At 37.5% G+C, this 19028-nt stretch overlaps 1 protein-coding gene across 1 annotated transcript in view; it reads right to left on the bottom strand.

Annotated features, from left to right (window-relative positions):
- Positions 1 to 7256: 7256 nt before the first annotated feature.
- LOC135474736 (RING finger protein 207-like) overlaps positions 7257 to 19028 on the bottom strand; it is a 30166-nt gene continuing 18394 nt past the window's right edge. Inside the window, exon 16 of the mRNA XM_064754312.1 lies at positions 7257 to 10098. Coding sequence (XP_064610382.1) covers positions 9342 to 10098 — 757 coding nt within the window. The 3' untranslated portion in view covers positions 7257 to 9341. The remainder of the gene's footprint in view (positions 10099 to 19028) is intronic.

The following is a 19028-nucleotide window of genomic DNA, read 5'->3' as shown; positions in this document are numbered from 1 at the left end:
GACACCTTTAATTTACATGTTCATGTTATTCCTATTGTCCTTCTGCATACATATGTCATGGTTCTCACGAATGTGCTTAGAGCAACATTTTAAATGTTTTCGGGAACACTTTTAGAATGAAATCCTTACTCAGGTGTGTATGTGTTATTCACCGCACTACATAAATACACATAGCTTATTCACTCCACACAGAACTGGCATGTTTCCAAGAACAGATGGTGAATAGCTTCTGTGAATCACTGACCGCCGAATGACCCGTCCTCCAAACTTTTTACGTTTATAGAAACGTTTTATTTGACAAAAGGATGACCTAAATTCGTTAGAATATAATTAACCTTCTCTATGCGGGCACTTGAATGACTTATAGAGACAAACTAGCCTCACTTCATCTTCGTACATTTGCTTTCTAGGAAATTGGACATGTGTAAAACCTTCTCACCTATAGTCTAATGGGCGGAGAAAAGGTCGGCACTGCGCGCACCATAGTGACAGTACAAACATATATGGTGGGACATGGCCGTGTCAACGCTTCCTGGTAAGAGCCTGCACGAGGTGAGAGATGGGCGAAAGCCTCTATTCCTGACTGAAGCCTCGCTAGACGGCGCTAGCCGGGTTGTCATGGAGAGCGCGTGTTTCATCTGCATCCATTAGCCTTGACACCCTTTAGCCACTGTGGCCAATTACACATAGCCAATTTTGATTTAAGTCAGAATTTTAAATTAACACTCCAAAGAGTAAATTCTACATAGTCATTTTTTCGCTTAAGTCCGGGAGCAGTTTTTGAAAGTAGAAAATTTTGAAATATTTGTCCCTGAAAAGGTTGTTATGTGTTCCCAGAATCCACTTTGAATAGTTTAAAAATCGATTTCACAAATCTCTTTCCGACTTAAATCATATTTCAAATTTTAACTTGGTTATTTGGAATAGGCCTCGGGTTACTCCAGTCTGGGAAACAGCCTGCAGCGCAATGTTGACCATTATATTAGCGAATCCATACATATCGCACATTAATGTCATTGAGGGAAAGATTTCTTAAGAGGACAATGAGGTGCTACCTAAAGCAAATCTTTGATAGCTAACATAGATGTATGTTACAAGTGTTTCCAGCGGGTTGGGGGCATCAGCGGCCTAGTGGTTAGCCTGCTAGCACAACATAATGACCCAAGAGTCTCACACCAGTGCGACCCCTGTGGGTTCAAGTCCAGCTCATGCCGACTTCCTCTCCTGTCGTACGCCGGAAGGTCAGTCGGCAACTTTCAGCAACTATGGTCGTGAGTTTCCCCCCGGCTCCGCCCTGTTTCCTCGGGCCATAATCTTGGCCGCGTCGTATAAGCTAAATATTTTTGATGTTCGGTGTGAAAAAATGTACATAAATTAAATAAGTTTCCAACCGGTATTACTTAATTGTTATCTTTTGGTGCTTTATTGTCGTAGTGAGAAAGCTACCGATATGTATGTGGGTTTACTAAGGTTAGCAAATTATCTTACGGTCTGATTCAAATAAAAATAATCTAGGTTTACTAGTTCTTGATGCAATCATTTGCATAAAGGTGTCAAGGTGTGAAGATAATTCTTAATTGCAACAGTTAGAACGCCTAAACTACGTAAGAATATTATTCTGTAAGGACAATTTTTTTTCTCTCGACTCTCGACTCTCGACTTTTTTTCTCTATAACTGCAAAATGTTTCCTTTTTCTAACATGTCATTACCAACTATAAGGGTAATGGTTACATCCAACACTGCATGAAATCGAAACCACTGAACGACACAGGTGTAACACACAGCTGTAAGACACAGGTGTAAGATGAGATTAGATTCCTGTACGGATTTCATCTGCCAAAAGCCTTACCACTTCCCCTATGTGATAAATTCTTGAGCACGGCGTTAAATCACGCTCCAAAAAATAAAATAAAAAATTTAAAATAAATAAATAAATAAAAATGAAAAGAGTGTCCTGTGGCGATATAATTTTCACTTACAAATTTGACAGTTTTTGAAATGAAAGAAATCATTTGATATCTTTCAGGAACTCCAGTGTTTGCTTCATTTCACTGGAATCATTACTCGATACACGGTATGTTAGAAAGGGCAAAATACCCCAAATGCATGTATTCCATATATCTAGGGCAAATAATATATTTCTATCCAAGAAAGTATCATCCAGCCAAGACGCTTCACTGAAATGTTCGAAAGACGAAAGGTATGCTCTAGTCGACTGAGTAAAATCAGTATTCAAATTGTGTATCATGGGCCCTATAAAACATTTATAATAACGTATTTCAGGCTGATGTCAATTTCTAATTGGATATCTTAGCCACTCTAGAAAACGATTATCGTCACTTGATATATTGAACTCTGCATGTAATACTCTTATCAGGGGCTAGTGTGTCTGGAAGCTTCCAAGATCTCCCACTCACCATTTGCGTCATGGCCTCTCGTCACGACCTGACACCATATTTTTGACTCACTCTATTTTGCTTGTTTTTAAATTAATTTATTTATTTAAATATTTTTGAATTTTGGGTGAAGAACTTCAAACACTGACTGGAGTGCATCCACCCGTTAATTGGGGCGGAAGACGCCATAACAAACTAAAATCCGCCACCCCATCCCCAATGTACCACCTGGGGCGTCTCTTTGCAACTCTTTAAACCAAATAATGGGGACACTTTTTTCAAAATGACTATAGCTGACAGAACGAGTATTGCCTTCCGTGGAATATAATTACGGTTGCCTAGCTTCTGTAAAACTGCTATGCCCATTGAGCATTATATAAACAGTCTCTTTTTATTTTGTTACAGCCTCGTAATTACAATATAATAGATGATTTGTACAGGAATAAGCACACCGATTCTAGATTATGTGATTCTGCAACGGTGAACACACAGGATGGATATTCTCGGAGAGTCAACAATCGAACTAAAAGGTCGAAATCACAAAGTTAGTTATTTTGAACACGACAAAACATTTTCTGCTCGCGTTTCGTGACGGTCGCCTCGACGCCTGTTTGGCAAAAGTGCCCTGATCTATTTTAAAGCGTGACAAAACAAAATAGGTCTATAAAACTGAATGTCCGAAATCTTGTATGTTCTAAATACCAGCTATTATGTTAAATGACTTCAATCAGGATGTTTAAGTTGTGTGAAGTCGACGTGACTTGGCGAAAAGAAGCGACATGCGCAAAGAGTGACGCAAGCACGCTCCCAGGCATTTACGGCGCATGGCCAAACAATGGTGACGGGCAGGTCAGAAGTTATCAATGGATACATACAAAAACAGTTCGGTTATTTTTACTTTTACATCCTTCTTATGTGGTTTACCAAGGCCATGTCATACTGAAAAACATTTTCGCTTTAAAAAGTTTACCGGGTTTACAAGGGTTCACTTAGGTTAAAACTTCCACTTAGGTCTGGTATAGATCCTACTCAGGGCATGAGGACGGCCCTGTACTTTTTCTAGAAACCTGTAGGTTGGGCGACGTTGAACGCCCACATAAAATCGGATATTACGAATGGAGTGAGGAGATTTCCTAATATTGATGATTAAAATAGGCCTTACACTTATAATAAAACCCTAAATGAGATAAATTGACGAGGCCGGATTTCACCGAATTTCACCGGATAAACGTGCGACTGCTTTGCCAGATATCTCACTGTCATCAGTCCTCAAGGTTTACTCTCAATGTTGTAGTGTTTTACATTACCGCTATACGCTTTCACTTTGCAGACAAACAGTCAAACGGGTGCATAGACCATATCTTTGTACATTTTATGATATACCTCACGAATTTCTTAAGAGTTTTAGTGATCTTTAAAGTGAACCAGTTACTGAAAAGGTATTAATATTCTTTTGTCGGTGCATTTCGCACGGATGCATACATGGTGTCTGTGGTAATGTAAGGAAAAGGCCTTGTTCTACGTTAAAGTCTTCAAAGTTTTGGAGTGATTTGTCCTTCATTAGTAAAAGGCCGTTTGTTTGCGCCATTAGACGCGAAAATACTAGGTCATACATGTGCAGTTCCTCTTGGTCAATCATCCGACACAAACGATCATGAAGGGGAACTCTCAAAAAAATAACAATTTGTTAAATTTAACAGAAAGTCAGTTATTGGAGTGATGCTAGAATGTAATCTGTTATTCCAGCAGCTTATACTGTTAAATATAGCACCTGTTCGGTCAGTTCAATATAAAAATTGCATTAGACTAGGAGGATATTATGTTGCCTATGACACATTGTTATGTTATAATAACAGGATACAGAACACATCACGCAGGCAACAGATTTTGTTAACATTAACAAATCAATTTTTTTAGTGAATAATCCACCAAAATAAAGGAATTGCGAGGGTCAAGAGGGTGAAACAACTGTCTATCGGCTACCCCGGTGGAATATTAAGCGTAATAAATTAAAAATAAAATTAACTACAGAGGCGGTTACAAATGCGTGTACCACATTTAGCATTGTCTTTAGTCTTTGAGATGTCTTCCTCACGAAATATGATTTGCACACGCACACACAAATATTGTTTGCATGTATTGTTATTTAAATCTGACCGTGGTTTTCTTTTCCTTTCAGGCACAGGACAACAAGCTCTGAAATAAATGGTCGTTCTGGGTGTTGTAGAACACATCAATCATGAAAAAAAATATAACTGGACTCGATCCTACAGATATCATTACGCATTTTACCATATATTGTGACATTTTCAGGTGTAGTAAATCAAATGAAATTTTCATTTTTTGACTCGGTCGTATATGTTTCACCACATGCTATTTTGGTAACTGCAACTTTCCTAACCGTAATGGAGAAGCGAGGACACCCTGCAGGCTGCCTTGTGAGAAGGAACGTGTGAACCCCAGCATATATACGTATCTGTCATAATAAAGGAATACATTCTAGCATCACTCAGACAACAGGCTTTCTGTTTGATTAAAAGATTAATTTTTCGGAGTAGGGATAGTGTTGTGCTGTTCATCTTGATGGAATTTTGAGTAAAAAATCAATGTTAAGTATGGTGAATAATGTCATGAATACATGCAAAGTAGCGCGGTTGTGTGGCGAAAAATTGATAACATTTCAGACTTTATGTGATTTGATATTTAAATTGAAAAATTCGATTTTTTATTTATTTGACTGGTGTTTTACGCCGTTACGCCAAGAATATTTCACTTTTAGGAAGTGGCGGACAGCGTTATGGTGGGACGAAACCTGAAAATACCACGGAGAAGCCCAGTTTGGCCGCAATGATGAAATTTATTTACTTGATTTCTGTTTTATGTTGTACTCAAGAATATTTCAATTAAACGACCGCGGCCAGCATTATGATGGAAGAAAATTTACCGGGTAGAGCCCGCAGCAAACCCACACCCATCCACAGGATGCTGGCAGAACTTACCACGAACGACAATAGAGGAAGCTAACATGAGCTGAACTCACATCGATCGCATTGGTGAGACGCTCATGAGTTATTGCGTGGCACTGGCACGCTAACCACTCGGCCACCACTTCTTTTAAAGGGAATGAGCGCGCATGAAACACAGGTACATCAGATCAGAACAAAACACTGATTCGTAGGGTATCCCAATAAGAGCACAGAAAACAGCTACTGAATTGTCGCCTTTATTTCTGCAGACGGTTTGATAATACCGTCAAGACTCGATAATAATATCATTTTGGGAACAACACATCGGTGTCTTATCACTAGTTTCGGGATACACAATAAGAAATGCAACTGAGTTGTATGTACCATTTGGAGAAATGAATATATGACACGACATATAAATATGACAAGAGTTATTTAAAAATATACAAAAATCATGCACAAGATTACATGAGGAAGTTTCATTACCGATACGAAGGTAGCGGTATTACTTAAACAAGAAAACGGAACTCTGGAGAAAGCAGAATGGCGGGAAAATCAACATCAATGAACGACAGAAAGCAAATAGTATTCTGGATACTAACAAAAAGGAGGCACCATGTACCGCAACCCTCGTGAATTCGAAACACGTATAAAGGAAGGAACTGGCACAAATCCAACCTTCACAACAGTGAATTACTAAAATCATTTATAAACACTATTACTACTCTTGCCTTCAAAAGGTCACATACACACGGCAACAGTCTTTTTTTTTATTTTTTTTTTTTTAGAATAAACATATTTGCCTCCTGGAGAAAGTCTCAAGTTTTACTCAAAAGGTACCTGCATGCATAACCTGCCAAGCACCTGCAACCATGGCAAAGCTGGCAAAGAACTCAACATTTAATGTACCATTTCAACACTGTCACAGGCGATTTAACCTATAAGCGTTTTGTGTCAGAATTATGGGTGGGTGGGAATACGGCATATCAAAGTCAGTCAATCCCAAACCGAGTACTCGGTTGCTGGCTGTGTGGTATTGCCCCTAGAACATTTAGATGGTGCACACATTTTGACACGTAACACTTGAAGAATAGGCATAACTAGGCAATGTAGGGTGAAAGTTTCAAAGTAGTTACAGGGTATGTTTGAACGAAATACTACTGTAAATGGTCTACACACACTTCACTTTTCTCATACATTATTCTGAAACTTACATACACGACAACAGCAATTATGCCCATGTCTTTTCAGGCTATTTATCTGGAATCCAAAAATACAAACATTTCATCATAAAACAATTCGTAATTGAACAACTTCACAGATATGATCTTAATTAGATAACGCCCTTCAAAACTAAGGAAGGTTTTACACTTGACTTATACAATACTACCTCCTATGCAGCTACCACATGTACTGTATTTCACCTGAAGTTTAACAATTTTGCATTATTCCGATTGATTCATGTACCTTACACAGTTAGGGCCTTTATGTGCTTCTGAAAGGCTTTTTACATAACAAGCTTTGAAATATGTAGTCCTTATGCATTCCATCAATATCTATATTCCATCTGGATACCATGTCATCAAACAGGTGAAGCATTATAATGCAAAAATACTACTTTTTGTAGATATATGTCAATATATTTTACTCGAAAAAATTTTGGGATTCATTAACAAGATCAATGACTGAAAAGAAGAAAATAATGTTTCTTAAAATATATGTAGCTTTGTGGATATATAGATGTACACTTAAATGTACAAGTAAGATACTGGGCATAACAATCATCAAAACGTGATGCTTGTAACATGTTCTCTCCGATAAATACAAAATGAATCCTGTATAACAAACCTGCAATGGACACCTTCTCACACACACACACACACACAGACACACACAGACACACAGACACTTGATGAACTGCAAACTGCCACATTGTCATGGCAACAATCAGTTAACATAAATTACATTTTTGAAATTCTTATGTAAAACAGGCAATTAATATAGTGATCAGGCAAAGAGAAAATGTATTTTTTTTCCAAACAAGAAAATAAATAAAAAAAATTACAATTTTCAGGTATACTTAAATACCAACTATATGTTTGTGCCTGTGTGCACTTATCTTTTCAGAAGTCTTGTGCCATGCTTAGGTATAAAATTGTGAGCTGCACTGCAATGTTCAGAAGATCTGGATTTTATTTTTCACTTGAAGTGAAACAAAAATATTAATAAGCCCTTCAGGCCACTGATGAATATATCTAAAACTAACTTTACTAAGATATTCTAAAGATGAATAATTACAATTAAATTTTGCAGTCTAAGCAGGGGGTTTCAGTACATCCTAAATTCTAAACAAGGCATTCAGAAAAAGTGAAGATCTTGCCTTTACAGATAGTTGGCAATAGGCTAGACAGTTAAGCCGCACCAATTATTTGCATTACAGGCAAAATGACTCTTTTTCCAACATCGGAGCGAGGTGATCATAAAAATTAAAATAAAACTGAAAAAATCATCTTATTCTGCTAGGGCAATGTTTCCTGTTTACCATGTATTTATGTGGTTAAAAGCCTTGAAAAACAGGAAAATTGTGAAAACATTAAGATCAGACAAAAAAACAGGGTGGATTTACAATTTTTTTTCTCTCCTAGAGCACAAAATAAAATTGGTTTCTCCTTACATACACTACAAAACAAATGTCATTGTTTGTCACAGCCAATCTAAGACAAATGGTTTGTTTAGCCAGCAAAACTACAGCAGTGCAGTTAGTGTGCCAGGCCCAGTACTATCCATTCACTTCCTCCCATGTGAGCAGTGAATCTACAGTTCATATGTACCTAACATATTTGAAGTCGTGAGTAGGTTCCCATCTGCAGAGGAGTTAGGGTAAAAATTAAGAAACTTTAAGATAAAAAAGTATATACCAATATATATATTCTTTACACAAGTCCTTAATTTGAATATCAGATAGCTAAAACATAGGTCTAGCTTTAAATTTACTGACTAAATACATCAATAAACGCATTATTTTCAAAACTGTAAGAATTAAAGCTACGGTCATCTCTTACCTTAATATAATAATAGTACAAGAATGATATTTCACAATACAGTTCAACACCAAAAGTTACTCATTAGCCTCAGAAAATCTAAACCATGACAATGAAAACAACAACGCCCTCTCTAACACTTTCATAATACCTCGACTTCATTCATACAGGTAGTTTCAGATATTGATATGGTGACACTCACTTTATCTTTTGTTTACTGTTCCTTTAAAGTACTTCATGATGAACATTGTGCACATATAAAACTGTTTCACCATATGTTAGCCTTAACTGATCAGATTCCTCTGTCATGTAATAAGAGCAGTTCTAACATACACATCTGCTGTCAACATCTTAAGTTCATTGTCTGATGATTTAATGCTGTCGCTTTCAGTTCCAGCTTATACAAAGCATGGTAAAATAGAAAGAATAAAATGAAGAATGTATTGATGTTTAAGGCCTCCGAATAACAAAATTGTTTTTAACCGGTCCTCGTTTTCCAGTGTTAGAAAATATCCCTGTTGTTTGGTTGTTTCACAAATCTGGGATGACCCTGTTTCCTAGAAGATAGATCAATACACAGTTGTCCACTGGGACAGGCTTCATAGTTATACATACAGAGGCACTAAGAGAGTGGCCAGGCACCCCCCAACCGCATGTACACTGATGTGTGATGGTGCATACAGTCCGTGGGGAGGGACAAGAGCTGCAGGGACAATGGTAACGCACAGGCAACGCCTCAATGTTAACACTTCACACCCCACAGGTGATCAATACAGAAGAAAAACACCTATTCTGTTGTGAAAAAATCTATACTCACTTCTACATGTAGACTACTGCAAAAACAGCCATTAAACACTATAACAACAATGGCTGAGAATTGGCCATGCTGAGGACAAAAGGCTGCTGCGTGTTGGGCTGGCCAAGGTTAAAATGTCGCTCACATGCCATCGCTGGCCATCACTGTCAGGCATGTCTCGTACATTGTACAGTCTCCGTTTGTCCTCTTTGCCTCTGTGCTTTTACACCCATTGGTCATCTTCAACAATCCTGCACTTTTACAGCCATTCATCATCTTTGGCAATTCAGCACTTTCACTGTCACCATTTGCTTTCGGAGATTCAACGCCTGTGCTGTCACCATTTTTCAGTAGAGATTCAGTGCTGTCAGCATTCAGCCATGTTGCTTCCTTTTTACTTCTTTCAAAGCCAGAGTCATTCTCAGACTTTGAAATCTCAGAGTTCTTGCAGATTCCTTTTGTCTTTGGTGAAACTAAGCTGACTACTGTAATGTTTGCCTCTGTTGGATCATCAACACTGACTCCACTGTTAACTTTGGTTGATTCCTCGCCATTGACTGTCACGTTCAGATTTGGGGCTTCACAATTACTGCTGGCACTGTTTACACAAAGGCACTCAGTCTTCTTACTCTTAGAGTCTCCACAGGCGTTCACTATTGTTACTTCACAAATTCTCCCTTCATCACAGCTCACGTTTGAACATTCAACTCCTTTGCTATCTCCACTAATCGTGGGCATTTTGAAATGGTCTTTCAAGTCCCGCCTTGTACCACTCTCTCTTCGTGCCGATGGAGCCTTCAATAAGCCCTTTGTTTTAATCAGCTCATCATCCAGCGGATTTGTTCTATTGGCTGTTTGTGTTTCCCTCTCTTCCTCAGCAGTTCGTATAGCATCAACCCTGAAACATTCAACAAATCAGATGTTTATCCACACCTTTAACGTGATTACTCCCCTCCTCCCCCTCATAAGACAGCCCAAGTGAAATCTTTGGTTTTCCTGATTTGTAAAAATCAATTAAAAGACACAACAAAAATTGTTCTTCAAACCATTCAGACAGAAAAAGGACCGTGCTACACACTATAAAGTATAGACTGTTTTGCAAACCCCTTAGGGGACTAAACAAGGGCTGTTGTGCACAACATTTAGAGGACTGAACAAGGGCTGTTGTGCACACCATTTTTAGGACTGAACAAGGGCTGTTGTGCACACCATTTAGAGGACTGAACAAGGGCTGATGTAAACACCATTTAGAGGACTGAATAAGAATTGTTCTGCACACCATTCAGAGGACTAAACAAAAACTTCAGCACACCCCTTTGAGGACAGAACAAGGATCTGATCATGCCATACAGAGAACTGAGCAATGGCTGTTCTGCACACCACTTAGAGAACTGAACAATGGCTGTTCTGCACACCACTTAGAGGACGGAAAAAGGGCTGTTCTGCACACCATTTAGAGGACTGAACAAGAACTGTTCTGCACACCACTTAGAAGACTGAACAAGAACTGTTCTGCACACCAATTAGAGGACTGAACAAGGGTTGTTGTGCACACCAATTAGAGAACTGAACAAGAACTCTTCTGCACACCACTTAGAGGACTGAACAAGAACTGTTCTCCATACCATTAAGTGGACTGAAGAAGGACTTTAGCACACAATTTTAAGGGTAGAACAAGGATTTCACCAGGACTGAAAACTAAGCAAAGGCTGTTCTGCACGTCATTAACAAAACTGAACAAGGACTTCTGCACACCACTTATAAGTCAAGCTATGGACTCCCCTGCACACCATTTATTTATTTATTTGACTTAAGTTTTATGCCATACTCAAGACTAAGCACACCATTTAGAATGAACGAATGATGTTGGCTCAACATCATGTTGCACAACTTCTAATGGGAAATAAATAAAGACTATTCTGCATCAGGGGTCAAAATGTTTGGTCTTTCACTCGTTTTTAAGACCTCAAAATAAAATTAATAACCTCAAATTATACCCAAGTAATCATAAGGATGACTATGTATCATGCAAATATTCCTGTTTTTAGACTCATAAATGATTGTTACATTTTATCCACTTCCATGCTGCTTTATCTGCATGTAAATAAAGTCTAATATATTTGACATCTTCACTTCATATTTGATGATAGTACTTTTTGTTGAGGTCATCATTTTGAAGAAACATTTTGCATGTTCCATTTGGAGGTCCGGCCAAGAATTGCTCTGCACATGATTTAGAACAAATGAATAATTAAGGCTAAAAATTACGTTGCAAACATGAACTGCTCTGCACACATTAACTTAGAATCACCTTCTCACTACGATATGGCTCAAATATTGCTAATCTGTTGCACAGTGGGGCAATTGTGCAGTCTTGCCTTTCATCAGTATAGTATGCAGCTCTGTACGTCACACACGTTAAAACTTTTGAAAGGTTAGTCATTTAGCCCAGGCACTCCATGTTCATCCACTCATAAAACTTCCTTGCCACGATATGGCTGAAATGTGGCATTAAACCAAAATCATTCAATCATTCATAAAACTTGAAACGTGAAAAATTTTTAAGTATGGTATCACACAAAAATCAAATAAATTGATTATTGCGGAACACAAGAAACAAATTTGAAATTTCTGCAGGTGATCAGATTTACAGCTGAATATAATACCAATATTTTTGTGTTCCATGATATTCAGTCATTTGGGGGAATATGATAAATCAGAATTCTGAGCCATCTCTATATCTCCTCTAAAATACAAGAAAATTGTATTCTTCTTGACATCTCTTGCAGATTAATGGATGTTATCTTTTCAAGAATCCAACAAGACTGCCATTCATTCACAACAGAATTTCATTTCAAACATGACTCTAAAGTTACCCAAACTACCTTCAAAAGTCGAGCCACTTCATAATACACTGTACATGTACACTAATAAAATGTTCAAACCCTCAAAAAAAAAAAGAGACTGGAACACAATGTGTGTGAATCTTAAATTAACTTATAGAGCATTGTAAATTCCTGTATGGTTCACAAGAGAAGTCTCTAGAATAGTAAGCTATTACAGAAAAAAAAGACAAAAAAAAAAAAAGACTGCAAAGTCATTTATAGTTTTGCATCCATCTCTACAAAGGTCAAGACAATTTGTGTTTCCTTCCAATGTTGTTTTCTGGTGAAAATACAATTTAAATTTTGATTTCAAGCAAAAAAAATACAAGCAAAGGAAAAAAGAAAACTATAACTGCATGCAGTTTTACGGCTTCCAAGCCTGTCTTAACACACTGTTTGCAGCTTCTGCCCTCAGCACTGTGTTGTTTTGGCACGGTATTCATAACAACTGATGGTGTTTTAGATGTGGAATCTGCCATTTTGTGTTTTCTTCGCTCTTTGATCGCTACTTCTGACAAAAGCATACACTGCAGGAAAGAAATAGCACAAGACTTGTGAACATAGCACCCAACTATGTCAGGTAACAAAGGCCTGCTTACAACATTCATACATATTTTTTAGTCATCAATGCACCTGTATACTGACTATACAACATGTACATATAAATGTGCCAAATATAGTAAATCGGCCTTTTGTCATATTTTGAAGCCCTACAAGTCTTGTATTTATTAACACACCTGAACAATTTCCACCACAAAGATAGTACATACAAAGACCTTTCCACTCAGGAATTTCCAGCTTTATAGCTACATGTATAACAGCTTCCTGACACGTGACCTCCAAATATGTGCAAAATTGCAATTTTTAGAGCTTTAATCGTAATTTGTGACAAAACTGTATTCAGGAGAATAATCTTTACCAGACAGAATACATGGCATATCTGCTATTAAAATTTCAACTCCATCAAACAAGTGGTTCTTAAGGTACAGTGTTTGATTAAAATGTAAAATGACCAAAATTTGAGCTGCTGTAGCTGCGAAAGTATAAACGTCACAAGAATTTGAACATAGCCATTTTTAGAGAAGAGATTAGTCTTAGATTCTAGGTAACTTATGTGTCTTTAATGCAACAAGTATTCTGTCAGTTTGTGGGTAAAAATATGTTTTTTTCCGCAATTTTTTAAAATTTTTGTCACACATAGTTTCAAAAGTATTCAAAATAGGAAAAAAAACAACCACAGATTCATGAACAGCAGCAAAAACTTTGCCAAGTTAAGTATTCTTCATTTTCAATTTCAAAAATTTTTGGTCAGGTGACAAATATGCAAAGTAGCGATCTTCCAGAGTTTTTGGTATATAGGCCTGAGCTACGCAACTTATATTTGATTTGCTATGTTCTATCAACACATAAAATTTCCGGTCGATCGGTTCAGCCATTTTTGAGGAGAAGACCTTTAAAGATTTCTTTTAGATGTTAATATGGCGGCAAAAGTATGTTGCACAGAAAGTTCGAAGCAGTGCAGCAAAGTTATCCTCTGAGACCTAGTATTGCTAACTGTGTAGCGGTTACAGTTTTCATACAGTTACAAAAATTGGTGAGCCAAAAAAATAATAATAAAAATAACCTACACAAGAACAATTGGCTTTCGAAGCTTACAACTTGGAAGCCTAATAAAGCCAATTTTACTCATAAAATATCTGCAGAGTTATGATTTTCAGCTGTAGAATTTTTATGAAGCATATGGTACCAGTTTCATGTCCTACTTGGGCTCAATTCAGACTGAATTTCTCTCTCAAGCATTGTTTTCTCTGAGCAAACATTTCTGAAGAATATCATTTTAATCAGGCATTCTCTGCTTCTGGAAGCTACCAGGTGATGACGTCAAAGCCACAGATAAGGTCAGAATATGTTACATTCCGTAGAGGTCAATACAACAACAACAGCCAGCACACAGCCTTATTAATGTAAAAAAAACTAAACTTTGTCACCGGTTGGATGAAAATAGCGAGGTGTTAAGGTTTGTGCAAACCTACGTCAGTGTACATACATGGTGAACAAGGGGTAGGAAGTGGCTGAAGAGGTTTACACCTGTGGTTTTGGTGGCTAACCAAATAAGGGTGTGGGTGAATCTGTAAGTAGCTGATGAATAGCCCAGCGTGACATATTTTGGCTTCATTCTGAGTAGATTTTGATCTCCTTCAAATAAAACTCCTACGAGTCTTAAGCAGCATTTTCTACCCAGATCAAGCAGGTCAAGTCTGATAATTGTAAGCAAACATATTTATGTTGCAATGTGAATCCAGGACAGAGCGGTACAGTATATTTCCTCCACTGCTCAGAGAATGGTGAAAGCAACCAGTTTACCTGAGCTTCTATACCTCAACAGAAATCAGTCCACAAAAGTAAAATCTCTGGAAAATATTTCATGTCTATGCAATAAGAGTGTTACTCATATCTATAAAATTCGAACAAAATATAAGCTCTAAAATGTTCTGCATGAAAACTGGAAAGTGTATATTCAGCTAGGATATCACATTACGAGATGTATTACAATTAGAATGGCTCTTTTTGTCACATCTTTTGTGAATTGGTATATAGATAAGATGGTATTCATTGTGTTGAGATGAAGACTTCTCCACAAGTTTAAATATCTGAGGACAAACACTGCTGTTATAATATCTAACCTATGTAAATATATAATGGTGACACATCATTCCGATCTTTCCTGTATCAGTGAACAAGTCAGGTAAATCTTAAAATGGGAACAGTTGTGCCACGAAAGTTTGTACAAGTTTGAAATATGTAAAAAAAAATGTGAATGAAAGACTGAATACAGCTTTAAGAATATAAGTCTATTTCAGCCATATCCTGCATAGAGGGTATTTAAGCCTGAGATAGCATACAATTTTAAAAAACTCAAAAACCAATTTAAAAATCTGTGTACTTCTAGTAAAACCATCAAAAGATATGTACAAGCTTGTCTACTTTCTGAAAAGGGTATCACTCTTGGTAAGAGAGGGAGTTGGAGAGACATGAAATTTGAAGAACATAAAGATGAGTAAATACGTAAGAGGGACAACGGAGCATGTGCCTACACGTGTCCACGAAGACTAGCGTCACAGATATTACATACTAGTACACAGAAAAGGCTGGTCACTTGATTAGTAATTATGCCTGGACATCTACAGGAGCTTAATAGCAGGTGTCCAGCCCAGGTGAGGCCTGACTACAGTAATCTCCATTCATGTCAGAAGATAAACCCTGCCATTTAGCGCCGCCGTCCTGGCTGAAGTGTCCCACCTCACAGGCATCTCCGCTAATCCCACAGAAATGTGACTTTTATACCAACAGCTTAGAACACAGCAGGTAAATTTTTAGCTGTGCACAGCTTTAGAACAGCCCACACAAGATGTACTGAGCATGCACTGATGACCATCTGTTCGGAAACAATTTCCCTTGATTCAGCTCGACACACCAAATCACAGGACAAGACGGAGGAGTTTAGTGTGAGGGCGAGGGTTACGTGTGGTATTGTTACTATCAACAGCCATAATGTGGGGATCGTTTGTCTGCTTGCTTGTACAAGGCTAATATCATTTTGGCAGGGTTAGGCTGATCTCAGCAAATAAGTAGACAACCAATGTCATTAACCTGTACAAGACATCAGGAATGTCACTCTGAAAAACTAAACACCTTCAAATATTTCAACTTTCTGTCTTGTAGTCATCACCCAGTATCTCTGATACAAAAATACTGATACATAGCACTTAAATTTCAATTCTTACGCGCAAAATAAAAAAATTATCATATGCTTTACTATACTGCTATGCAGGCAAATATATGTATCAGCAACTGCCATTGGTTCTTCAAAATTCCATGTACACATGCACTTTTTATAAACTGCTAAGTATACAGACATCAATATCTGTCATTATCTCAAAATCCAGGATACACTCCTTATACTCTGCCAGGAAGGAAAATAACAACTGTCATTCTTCTATGAAATGCTTCATAAACTCTTTTTCTACATTACTAAGCTGGTAGAGATCATTCCTAAGCACAACTAAGTAAGATGATTTTCTTACTAACTTCTAAGGACAACATCTGTCAACAACTGTCATTCTTGACAAGGTGTTATAAGGCAATATCACAACTTTTCATGGAATAAACAATTTGTGTGCAGGAATTTTCATTTTCCTGACAACCAGTAAAATCTGACTTCTGCCTGGACTCATGCATGTATTTCATAAATGAGATGAAGAAGTCCATGTGATTGTGATCTAAAATACAAACTGAAATTACATCCACACAAGATGAGTTGAGACAAACACAGGTATAATAAAAAAGAAAGTACCTCAAACATCTCATAATTTCCTCATTTTTACCACTTCTGCATGAGCTACTTCCAGAACTTTTTCTAACAAATATTGTTGACAAAAACAGAGGAAATCCTCCAAAAAGAAGAAAAATCTCATGACAAGTTTTCAAGTATTTAACTTTGTCCAATTAACCACAAGCAATTGGATTACAATCAGGAATTCTCAGCACTGTAAAATAGCTCAACCATTCTAGCAGAAATTCATTAATCTGCACCTTATGATCTAGGACAGCCATGTGAAGTTTGCCGATTTGACAAGAGAAATTTTCCCAGTTCAGTTGTGCATGCACTGAACATCTTGATCGATGCACATCAGGTGATATATGGTGTCACCAGGTTGTCGGCCAATATCAACGAATATCGCCATGGCAACTCCTCAAATGAAATCAATTCTTTGTATTGTAGAACAACAACAAAAAAACTCCCTTAGCACTTTCATAGTGTTACTTTGTTTGTTTAAAATCAACTTGGTGGGTTGTCTAGGGTAACATAATCATGTTTTGATGTGATGGTTTGGCAACTGTTGTTCCAAAGCTTCCATACACGAACTTCATTACAACAAAATCTATTCAGTCTTCAAAGAATGAATCTGTGAAAATACTATGCTAAATATAGGTATACAGGATGGTGACAGTCATTGGCATACAAACCATGCAATGCCCGACAAAAATCAAATCGACTGTCAGGATTAACTTTAAATGAGCTATTTATTATGGTAACAATAATTTAAATAAAAATAACCACCCTAATTCTTCAACTTTTCCAACTGCTTTTGCGAGCAACATTTTGAAACATTTTCAGCGAAACAGGGGGTGTAGAGAACAATTTGAAGCTTGCATCTTTATTGACACAAACAAATCATTTTTAGAGGTATTTTCATGACAACTGCACGCATAAATTCCACTGAAAAACTCATAGCTTTAATGGTTGAAAAGGTTAAAGAACTACAGTATGTTTTTTATATTAAAATCGCATATACTTAATGTTGTTACATTAAGCACAGGACGGGGGCCTCCGTGGCTCAGTTGGTTAGTGCACTAGTGCAGCTTAATGACCCTGGAGCCTCTCAGCAATGCGGTCGCTGTGAGTTGAAGTTCAGCTCATGCTGGTTTCCTCTCCTGCCAGAAACCTGTGGATGGTTGTGGGTTTCCCCCGCACTCTGCCCGGTTTCCTCCCACCATAAAGCTGGCTGCTTTCATATAAGTGAAATATTCTTGAGTACAGCTTAAAACACCCATCGGGGCCTCCGTGGCTCAGTCGGTTAGCGCGCTAGCACAGCTTAATGACCCTGGAGCCTCTCACCAATGCGGTCGCTGTGAGTTCAAGTCTAGCTCATGCTGGCCTCCTCTCCGGCCGTAAGTGGGAAGGTCTGCCAGCAACCTGCGGATGGTCGTGGGTTTCCCCTGGGCTCTGCCCGGTTTCCACCCACCATAATGCTGGCCGCCGTCGTATAAGTGAAATATTCTTGAGTACGGCGTAAAACACCAATCAAAAAAAAAAAAAAAATAAATAAAACACCCATCAAATAAAATAAATAAATAGAATTAAACACAGGGAAAAAATTTAACAGAAATATCAACTCAAATGAATTATTGCACAAAAATGTTAGGACTGCTTAGAACCCAAAAATTTTAAATTATAAAAAACAGAAACAGAAATTTTAAAATTTATCTCTATCTTAAAATTACATACATACTTAATACTGCTACATCATGACAAAGGGTGGCTAAGAAAAGGAAATCAGCAATTTGTTAAATTTGTCAGAAAATAATTAAAAAAAAAAAAATCAAACACAAAAGTCTTGTCTGCTTGAAAGCAATATATCCCTTGTCCTAATTAAAATGCTAAGCCGTTGTTTAAAGGCTACAAGTGCTGATACTGAGCTGACCATTGAGCATCAATGGAGATAGTACCAAGATAACCGTAAAGTCTTGGGTACATGTAGGACTTGATTCGGGAGTCATGGGCATGTAGATGTTTTTGAGAACTAAGAACTACATGTATAAGGTCACTGGCCAAATGTTGAGTCTTTTAAGAATGATCTGACTGAATTCTCCATCCATTAGGCTGTTATTCTGAGTGACAAAAAGACAGTCAAAATAAGCTGAACATTTTGTCATTCTAAATTTTAAACTTGGTTTAACAGACGAAACTCCTTGTTCTAAGTTATGACGTTTGAAAGTAATTAAAATAGCAGAATGCCTAGCTGACCAAAGTTACAAAAGCAGGTCCAGTAGCTGAACATATCGCTCTGAGTTATCAAACTTGTTTGAACACCTTGTGTTGTTCACGCATTCTCAGTTTTAAAATATTCTTGATAGCCTGCATGAGGACCATGTAATTCTGGGTATGACAAATAAGTTGGTTTAACGGCACGAATATCTTGTCATTCTAAGTACTAAAAAATGCTTCAAACTGATGATCACCTTGACATAAACTGATGAATGTGATTTCAAAAAGATCCTTTAAAGGACTGAACACCTTGTCAATCTTAGTTATGAAAGTGGCTTAACTGGCTTGACCTTTACAGCCCTACGACTTCAGCAATAAACAAGGTCTTAAGCA

This window comes from Liolophura sinensis, chromosome 9 (genome assembly GCF_032854445.1).
Source record: "Liolophura sinensis isolate JHLJ2023 chromosome 9, CUHK_Ljap_v2, whole genome shotgun sequence".
NCBI classification, from domain to species: domain Eukaryota; kingdom Metazoa; phylum Mollusca; class Polyplacophora; order Chitonida; family Chitonidae; genus Liolophura; species Liolophura sinensis.
Note: the sequence above shows the minus strand (reverse complement) of the source record. Positions and strands in the feature narration are given on the sequence as shown.